This window comes from Cyprinodon variegatus, unplaced genomic scaffold (genome assembly GCF_000732505.1).
Source record: "Cyprinodon variegatus isolate N-32 unplaced genomic scaffold, C_variegatus-1.0 Scaffold142, whole genome shotgun sequence".
Lineage (NCBI taxonomy): Eukaryota > Metazoa > Chordata > Actinopteri > Cyprinodontiformes > Cyprinodontidae > Cyprinodon > Cyprinodon variegatus.
In genome coordinates this window covers 1,246,308-1,257,116 of record NW_015150595.1, presented here as the reverse complement: position 1 = coordinate 1,257,116, position 10,809 = coordinate 1,246,308, and the positions used below count along the sequence as shown (strand labels likewise).

At 34.8% G+C, this 10,809-nt stretch overlaps 1 protein-coding gene across 1 annotated transcript in view; it reads right to left on the bottom strand.

Moving 5' to 3' along the window:
• Positions 1 to 10,809, bottom strand: part of LOC107086057 (tricarboxylate transport protein, mitochondrial) — a 24,970-nt gene that overhangs the window by 7,694 nt on the left and 6,467 nt on the right. Inside the window, exon 2 of the mRNA XM_015376796.1 lies at positions 1,274 to 1,381. Within this exon, the coding sequence (XP_015232282.1) occupies positions 1,274 to 1,381 (108 nt within the window). The remainder of the gene's footprint in view (positions 1 to 1,273; positions 1,382 to 10,809) is intronic.

The window sequence follows — 10,809 nt, the reverse complement described above, 5'->3', positions numbered from 1 at the left end:
TAGTTTTAAATAATTAAAACAGCACTAAGATAACTTTAGCCACTAAATTCTCTGTGAAAAAATGCTGATCATTCTTTAATAAGATCCTCATCAAACGGACATGCAATGTTTGTTTTAGAACCTAATGTGTGTAACCAGGCTCCGACTGGGAACGATTTTCGGCCCCTGGCATTTTTCCATCTACCAGATGGATCTACCAGATCTGCCAGATGTCACTGACTCACTTTTTCCAGCCAAAAAATAGTTTAGAAACCGCCTGGATATACGAAATCTCGCCTAATTTGAACCCAAGTCTATTGATCTCTAAGGCCATAAATCTAAAGAAAAACATTTTTTACCCATAGACGGCCATCCTAAACTGCCAGATTGGGAAACATCCCAACCTGGCAACAATGCATGTAAGATGGAAGCGTTAGCCTTTAGATGCAAAACCCCATCATGCGCCGCAACATATTTTTGCAAAATATTCTAACATAAATTCGCTAAACAAAAGAGGAGCATTGTAGTTTGGTTTAAAGAAAGCATTTTAGTTTATTGTACTTTAGTTTGATGCAAAGATTTTACAGTTTGAAGATATATAAAATTATACCACATGCCAGTCATCACAAAGATGTGCATGACAAGGATGGGCTATGAATACTGCATGCATCAATTAGCTTGTTAACATTGTATTACTCCTTGAGCTTCTTGAGTTATTTACTGTCACAGGTAGGTTCTTCGGCCAGACAGTAAGAGATGGAGCCAGTATGATTTAAGAAAAGCCGGCCCTCTCTCTGTGTGTAACGAACCCTGTGATTGATTTTTTTGTTGTTTTATACACAAACTATGACAAAAATCGGACTAAATCACGAAATAAAACAGCGTGCTTGGATGTAAAGAGAGTGGAGACATAGGAAACCATGTAATACGTATTACTAAGGGTATGCTGGCCTGACTCTGTATGCTGTGCTGACAGAACACCATAAAGTAGCGCTATGGGTCACATGACTCATTCAAAGATTTCTCCGATCCTTTCAAGGTACATGTGTGTGTTTTTAAGAAGAGCAGCCCGCACAGATCATAGATGCCTAATATTGAATATAAATGATTATTGACCTAAAAAAAACAATTTGATACATTTAAAAACGAGACTATAACTAAAGTTATGCAGAATTGCTTTAAAGCAGAATAATTTTAGGTTTTTGAAACTTGGACATCACTTGATATTTTAAGTTAATTACCGTTTGTCGAGCTGCATTACATCAAGAGGTTTTTTAAAAGAAAGCAAACTCACCAATTCCTCTGTATCTGGGAGGGTTAGCTTTCTCATCGAGCTGCAGCTGTGTTTTCACGTACTCCGTTGGGAAGGTGATGCAGATCTCAATGCCTCCTGCAATGCCACCTGAATGAACAGAAAACATCTGGTTTAGGATGGTTTCCTCTGGCCAAACCCAAACAAACAACCCATCACGGTTCAGCCTACGAGGAAAACGAGACTTTCTGTTCACACAGTGGTCAGGCTGCATCATATGGGGTAAAAAAAAATCACCCAGTTTAGGGTTTTTCAAAAGGAATACATAGAACAAAAAATAATGTATTTGATTATCATTAATGTGATAAATCTAGCTGAAGGTTTCCCAATAAAGCTAAACTGTTTCTGTACAGATAGGGTAAGTAAGTAGCCCGTTATAGTATTTTCCCATTTTAAAAGATGTGTGTCAATAAAAGTACAAACCCACTAACTCACAGAGGGACTTTAACTGGACTTAACTGGACTTTAACAGTCACCAGCTTCTCCAACACAAACAGATCTATTCAGCTTTAGCACCTTGGAAAAGGATTCAAACCTCTTCACATCTTCTCTCACTTGTACAACAAAGTTCAATTTATTTCAGTTGGCGCTAAGTCTGGACACTATAATCAATTTTATCGATTAATTACATTTGTAGTTTATTAATGATTACATTTACAAAAATACATACAAAAAAGAGTGAGAGAGAAGAATATTGGGTAATGCTTTCTTTTGAAGTTCACCAATAACCATGTAATAACATGGTAATATGATATTACTTGGTAACAAGAAAAACTTTATTTGGTAAAAACCCCAAAATTAAGGTGTATATGCAGGTAATTACCTGCATGCAATTATTATATTACTATATAACAATGAAGACTGCAGCTTACAAAGTGAATTGTAACTTGATTTCAGATTAATAAAGCATTATAAAACTGAACTGAAGTTACATATAAATAAGAGTTTAATTAAGAAGATTGGCTTGCTAGGTTTGGTTTTCTGTTATATGCCAAGTAATAAACTGCGTTTTACTAGATAAAAATACATTAATTTATTGCTGCCGGTGAAATGGCTGAGTTACCTGTTAATAACCAAAGTCTGACTTAACCTTGTTTGCCTAAAATTTGAAGCACATTACTTTCCAAAATTCTTCATAAAGCGTTTCTTGTTACCTAGCAATATAGTATAACTTGCTATGTTATGCCTGAAACATGACCTATTGTCACTTGTGCAATATTCTTTTCCAACTTTGCAATTACACATGCCAACTTGTGTGTAGTCTGTATAATTTCTACTTATTTATATGGTCAGTGCATTTCTGCGGTGCAAATGCAATAATTAAGTCAACTCCTGTGTACTCTTTCCTTAGCTCTTTACTGTGCAGAAATTTTTATATCTGAAGGAAACATATTCCAGGACATTACGTTTCTTAACCTTTTTTGTACTATAGACACTCTTTTATATTATTGTCTTTTGTATTTTTATCTTTAATGGGATCTTGCTTTAACTCTTTGTACTCTATAAAAGCTACTGGAACCAGAATTTCCCTGAAGGAGTAATCCCAAAGGATAAATAAAGTTAGTCTAAGTCTAAAAATATTCAACTTACAGAAGGAATGATTAAAAGAAAAGTTATTTATTTCCTTTCTAGTTTGTAATTATAAAGAAAAAAAATGTTAGTTGGATTTGGTATTGAAATAACATTTTATTTTTAAACCAATTTGGCCCCACCTATGTTTCAGCGAATCTATTACCAATTTAAATGGCGTAAAGTGGTGCATAATAGTCAAGATAATCATTATGATAATCAAAATATAAGTCAGTCAGTATTTTTCTTTAAATAAGTGTATTTTTAAGTATGGGATGGGAAAATATGATTTATAATGAAAAAAAACCCAAAACATTTTATTTTAAGGTAATAATATCCGATAATCCTATTTCAATGGCATAAATTCTCATTTTATTGTTCTTTATCTTATTTACCTGCTCAAATTAAGGACAAATACACTTATTATAAGGTAATTTTTTACCTATCAGTTTTGAAAAAAAAAAAAAAAGTTATCAGGCATATATTCTAATGAAATCCCAAATACTTTACAACTAAATGAGATACAGAGCAGCTACTTCCTTAGAATATCTGGTTCTATGACAGTTTGTTGCATTTGCAATAAAGTCCCTATTAAAAAAAAATACAATTTTCAAATCTGATTAAAATTACAGTCTTGTTACATTACAGACACTAACTTTTTTCCCTCCAGCCTTTTAGGTGGTGGAAATGGGCTCAGGCCACCATACAGAAGGGAACATAGAGCTGCAGCTGATAAGGGGGAAGTGATTAGTTTATGATACAGCACTAAAGAGAAAAGAATCAACCTCTGCAGCATAATCATGTATACTATTGTGATTGGTGCAAACAAAAACAAAAAAAATCAACGGCTTAACAAAATTGCCAAATATCAACATTTTTTTTTTTAACAACGCAAAAATTTTGATTTTTGTTCTCTTAAAGCTGGATCAAAGCATTATAAAATAAGCAAATTAAGTAATAATGTAATTTGATGACCCCAAAATGTCAGTCTCTAGTGAGGACCATGTGTTGACTCCCATTGATTTTCAGTTATTTTCAACCTTTTCTATGCCCTACCCCTAAAACTTACCCTAAACCTACCCTTTACCAATGCATACCTCACCCTAACCCTAACCAACTGACACCTTAGCCCTAAACCTAACCATTAGCAAAATAGCATGTGAAGACCGGCTAAATGTCCTCACTTTGCAAATACTGGTCCTCAATTTGATGGAGAAATTGGTCCTAGACAGGTACACACACAGACACGTGAAAACCCTGTTTATAAACACATTTTTTGGTGATAATATTTTTTTCCCTTTTATTTATTCTTTTTTTTTTTTGTTTTTTTTTTTATATATATATATATATATTTATATATTTTTTTTTTATTATTATTAATTAGTATGCATGTTCCTGAATGTTGTGGATATACCCTTAAATTAATAGCTAAATCATATCAACTCAGTCAGAATCAATGTAAAATAAAGAATAATGATACAAAAGCTAAAAAAGAAGTAAAAATTCCCATCTTTAAGAATCTATAGTTATAAAATATAATCAATGTAAACACCCAATAAAATACAACATGCTTGAAAAACTTAACATTGCACAGGATGTAAGAAATACAGAGAAAAAAACCCAGATGATTAGACAGAGAAGGAATTGTCAACGAAGTCGATGCTGGACTGAATGCCTCCAGTAGAGCAGTTCCACCTTAAATGAGTCGCTGTCACACATCTGCTGTTAAACAGCAAACAGGGAGCTGGTAGCTGATTGGATGAGCTGCTCTCAGCATGATTCTGCCCTCACATACTCCCCTTGGCCCTGTTCAAAGTGCAGGGGATGTGTAACCTCCAGATCAGCACTGTGCACCACATTAGTGAGCACAGCAGATCCTGTGTGTGCGAGTGCAAGCATTCTTGAAATGCGCACAAGTCGAACTTTAAAAACTCTCAGTTGAAGAATAAAAAGCTTGAACTGATAAAACAAGAGGCAGAAATAACATTTTATATCATATAATAGTTTATCATTAAAAAAATCTCTTTTAAAGAACTTCTTTTGCTTTAACTTACATGTACACTTATGGATTAAAAAGGATGTAGTATGTTGATGCTCCTAACATGCAACCCCCCAACAAAAAAAAATATAAGAATGTATCATGCAGTGAAGTTCAACACAGCAGTGGTTCAAGCAAAAACACAAACAAGTCAGGATTTTGTGCAGAAGCAAAAATCACAAGAAAACGGCTTTCCCAAACCATGGTTTGCACAAAACTTTCTAGTGTTTTATGGGTGCCAGTTCTGAGGAACAAACGTGCTGTTAAGACACACCCAGGCAGTGGGTTGTTTAGTTACAGGCTGGTTCCAAAGCTACAAATTAAACCGGGATCAAAACCACAGTGCACAACACAGTCATTAAGAGACAAACTCTGAGCAGTACCTGCAGCGGTCCACATATTCAGGCTGGGGAAAGACAAAGAATGAGCATGTGTTCTGTCAGTTCCAGGATCAGTTGAGCAGTAATCTGCTGCTAGATTCTGTTGCAGAGGATTTATAACAACAGGAAAGTAAACCTATTATGATAATTAAGCTTTCAATGCAGTAATAATAGCATTCCTATGCTACTCTATGCAGATGCTCTGTCTGCACTGATGAAGATTAGATGATCTTGGTATGCTGATTATTTGTTGTGGCTCCTTCTGACACCAGTAGGAATATAATATAAATATGTAACAAAGTATCATCATAAACAATATTTATTAAAATGCCAGGATGTACCTTTTTAGTCAATTACAAATAAAATACACCCTACTTTTACACATTTGGAAACAGTGTGACAGCACTTAAATATATTAATAATTAGTGGAGGGTTTCATTCTCTCTGCTGTCTTCTCAATAGCAAAGATTATGTTTTGATGTCTGTATCAATTTATTGGGCTCACTATAGATCTCTAGACATCTGCATGCAGCCAACCCTTCAGTAACTACTTTAGCAGTGAACACAGGCCACTTCCAGTCAAAAGGTGAAGCCAAACAGGGAAAAAAAAACAAAGAAAAAACTAAAACAGATTATAAACATTAAAAGGTATAGAGGATGATCTTTTGGATCATCTAAATAAGTTGTTCTCCTGATTGTCAGTCATTCTGGTTATATGTGTGCGTACTTGCTTGTCCCGTTAGCTATCTTTTTCTGTGCTTTCAGGCGTATATCTGTGGTGAGCTACGGTTTCAGACAGTCATTGAAGCTCACTTTTCTCAGCGTGGTTTTTTGAAAATGGCCGAGGGTTGGAAGAGAAAAAGTGTCTACTAAGTGTATGAGAAGAAAAGAAAGGCCTCAGAAGAGGCAGATATATCCCAGAATGCTTTGCGCTGGGAGCTCTCCTCGAAAAGCATTATGGGATTTGCTGTCACAGCGGCTCGCTGTCGCCATAGGCTGTTGTTACCCGACAGCGGCGACTAATAACAAAGATGGTGCAGGCATCGCACAGTGGAGGAGGAGTTACGTGAAAAACGGGAAGAAAAAAAGCAGTAATCATCTATGCGAACGGTCAGTTAACTGAGTCCACTATATAATCCCCGCTCTATATAGTGACTGAGGGATTTAGGGGGTAGGGCGGACGTTCAGACACAGTAAGCCTGTATGAGCTATGAGAACAGCTACTTTTAAACAGAGTGTGCACGAGGAGAGATGGGCTCGTGCACGCTCTCGCACACATTTAATAGGCGTTCCCTCTCGGGAGCGGGTTTTTTTTTAAAGTGTAGAGGGTGGGTTTTTAACAAAATTCGTGAAAATCCTCCACAATACCTTTAGTTAGAAAACAATAAAGCTCATTGCCGTAAATAAAAATGGAAGTAAAAGCTGCTGTTTTACAAAAGCAGACAAATGATTCCTCTATGTCAGCAAAAATACAAATACTTCAATAATTTCCTGGTGAAGAATTTTTTTTTGAACTTTCCATTCAGTTTTCTTTAGTTCTCACACCCTAAAGTAACATGCATAGACCAGCACATCAGTGCTCATGAGGCTTTTGTAGAAACTAGGGACATAAATTATATAAAAGAATAAAATTAAGAATAAAATTAATTGTTTGTTCAAGGTTTATTTGATTCATATCTGTTCCATCTGATTAACTGAAAACATCTCCCTGAAAAGTTAACTATTCTGTGCTGTAGTGTTACCACCATCCACTAGAGGGTGCCGTTGATCACAACTTTCCGCACCCCGTTTGTCACGTAGCTCCGCCTCCACTGTGAGGTGTCTGCGCCATCTTTGTTATTAGTCGCCCGATAGCGGGCCGCTGTGGCAGCAAATCCCATAATGCTTTGCCAGGAGAGATCTCGTCACAAAGCATTATGGGAAATATCAGCTCATCTAGTGACCATGGACGATCACTACTTTTCAAGGCTTTGTGGGAAATTTTGAGTCCACTACTTTTTCATCCACTATGTGTTCGTTCACTCATTTAAAATGGCATAACCACTTTATAGTGAACTATATAGTTATTAGGATGGACATTTTGACATTTCCATGAATCTGTCCACAGTCCGGTCCTTAATTATTTACACCGTTTAATTACAGAATACACTTTATATAAATATAATCACACAATAAATGTAACATTATCACCTAATTAGCTCCCATTTAGCCATGCTGCATGATGGAGCAGTGTAACTTCTCTGCTCTAAAGGCAATATGAATATAGGATTTTGCCAAAAGATAGAAAAAGACATGCTAGCCGTTAGCATGGTAGATGCGGAAGGTTTGATGCACTTCATGGAGCCAGGTTTTAACATTCCCCTGGGAGCAAACAGAGCGACTGCCCATTTATAAGCATTGCTAACAGCAGAAACTCTCTCCCTCCATTGCTTGTCGGATCTGAAAAAGCATTTCAGTTAGGGTCGACTTCATTAATAAAAAAAGAGGCAAGTAGCCTGACAATAGGTCAGAGCCACATACCCTATCAGGGATCATTTTACATCTTTACATTACATTACATCATTACATTTTATACATCCTTTTTTTAATTCCGTTTTTATAAAAAAAAATTGTTCACCCAGTCTTAATTTACAGCAGTTATTAAAATATAATAATGGGCTTTTTATTATTCATTTAGGATAAAAAAAAAAAAGGTTTTAATCTGTCTAGAACTCCTAAAGTGAAAAATGTTTTAGTTTCACCTGGTTTAATTTCATAAAATAATCGTCTTAAAGTAACCTTTGGCAGTCTGATTATTAGTCAATTAACCAAAAAAAAACAAAAAAAAAACAATAAATTGATTTAAAAAATAATCATTAGCTGCAGCTCTAATCCTTGATATAAATTGTTTATTATTAATAGTAAGNCCTTTTTTTAATTCCGTTTTTATAAAAAAAATTTGTTCACCCAGTCTTAATTTACAGCAGTTATTAAAATATAATAATGGGCTTTTTATTATTCATTTAGGATAAAAAAAAAAAAGGTTTTAATCTGTCTAGAACTCCTAAAGTGAAAAATGTTTTAGTTTCACCTGGTTTAATTTCATAAAATAATCGTCTTAAAGTAACCTTTGGCAGTCTGATTATTAGTCAATTAACCAAAAAAAAACAAAAAAAAAACAATAAATTGATTTAAAAAATAATCATTAGCTGCAGCTCTAATCCTTGATATAAATTGTTTATTATTAATAGTAAGACGAGTGTGTACTATTCTGTGAGGTCCATGCGATTGAAGTACGCAGACAAAGAAAGACCTTTAAAGGGGAAATCTCTAAACAAGCTGAATTTCCATCCGCTTATGAATGACCTTTGAAAATAACCTCCTTAAAAATGGTCAGGTTTTCATCTTGCAGATTTTGAAGCATAAAATCAGGAGTGGAGCTTTTTCTTTCACAATACGGCCGATAACAGGTTTGATCAGATTTTTACGCTTGACGTTCAAAATTAAGCATTTTTCTCCCAAAAAGCAAAAAAAATGCGACTGAACGTGGTGTTGCAGGTTTGGAGATTTACATCAGAGTGACATACCTGCATATTTACATACTGTTCTCTAGGTGTGCTTTCCTTTGAACTAAACCAGCCTCTGGAGGATTCCACCAGTATCAGCAAACCCAGAACCAGTTAGACTCTGGTTAGCTTACACATTCTGATTGAGAAAAAAGTTACAGTCATGCTAAAAAAGAGAAATATCACCTAAATGTGCTTTCCTTTATACAGCAAATTCAAGGATCTAAGATTGGCCTATTTGAATACAGAAAACAATCCTGAATTGACTCCATTTACTTAACATGAAATAAAAAATTGCATTTGTTGGTTTGGTGCATCTGTTAGATATAACTACATGAATTAGGGCTGCAGATTATCGATTATTTTAATGTTTTCAAAATACATTTGAAATTTAAACAAAATAACCTTTATTGAAAATGTTAAATGAACAATAAATGAACAAAAGATGTTATATATGTGCCTAAATACATGACATCATATAAATAAAATAAATACTTTAAATCTTAAAAAAAAAAAATCATTTTCAGTTTTTGTAGAGTTTTGTCTTTATAACTGTAGGTTATTCTTTCAGCGAATATCTGGACAAAATCCAAATCTAGATCTTGTTATTTTTTTTCTTAAAATAAGTGCATTTGTTCTTGGATTGAGGAGGTAAAAGACGTCTTGCCAATGAAACAAGACAATTTACTCTTAAAAAAAGAAAACACAATTGCATTTTCTTATTTCAAGTGCATATTCTCTAAGTGTCTTATTTTAAGTATAAAAATACTCATTCCATTGGAAACTATCTCATTTACCTACTCAAATTAAGGGTAAAATACATTTAATTTAAGACATTTTTACTTATTTCTAGATCGTTTTTCCAGTGTAGGGCCTGTTTTCCATTACTCTCTCGATTTGATAACCAAATTAGTAGATGATTATTTAAGATAGTGAATACTCTGTCCATTGGTAGATCATTTTACATACTTGCTCAACTACAGTGCAAACACTTCAACACTTTTTCATGTTTTTAAGCCATTTATCACTCATTGATAGAAGAATAACTGTTTGTTGATGAATAGGACATTATGATGGCTTTAAGCAATGTCTGTCTTCACTGTTCTGGAGGTATTTGTACTTTTCCCTTTATCTTACTCGTCTCTAGTCAAACAGTAACAGATGGTTGGACTCCACAGATCAGTGTGTTCTAGAGAGCAACTCTGTCGGCGACATTGCGTCATCAATGCCGTTAACACAGACCCGGTGATCAGAGGACAATGCTACTGATGACGTTTTGACTTTGAAGCTCTGTAAAAAGCCACAGTCGTCTCTTCAATGTTTTACTGAACGAGAGTCTGAGTTGTTCAGCCAGTGTTTACCAACCGGCTGCCCTCAGTGTCGGCTTAGATGCCTGGCTTTCTGCGCTTACAAGTACAAACCACAATAACAAAGCACTTTGCCCCGCCTGCCTGCCTGCCTGCACCCACATTATAGATTACAACACGCCTGCCCAGCGATCAGTTCAGGGGCTTAGTTTGTTTTTTTTGTTTTCCACTGATGTTGAAACAGACTAAATTAAAGCTGATCTCAGGACAGAGCGGTAAATAACAAGTGAGGACAAGTCGGCATTAAAGGGGATAAACAATACAAGTTGTTGGATAACATAACAGAAAGATCTTTGGTATCAATACTGGGGATAGTTTTCATATTAGAGTTGAAAAGATAAACTAAAATAAACGTAATTAAATTGATGAGTTTGCCCCTGGAATAGGATCATTGTGTATTCTGCAGCTAAAGATATTTTAAGTAGAACAAAAACATGTATTCTAGTTGTTTTTCATTTTACTCACCGACTCAAAATTAAAGAAAATAATAAGGATGTCTAAAAGAATATCATAATATTTTTATATTCAGTTCAATTTCAATTCAATTTATTTCTACAGCACCAATTAACAACACATGTCATCTCAAGGCACTTTATAGTTCACCAGATCATCCAGTCAG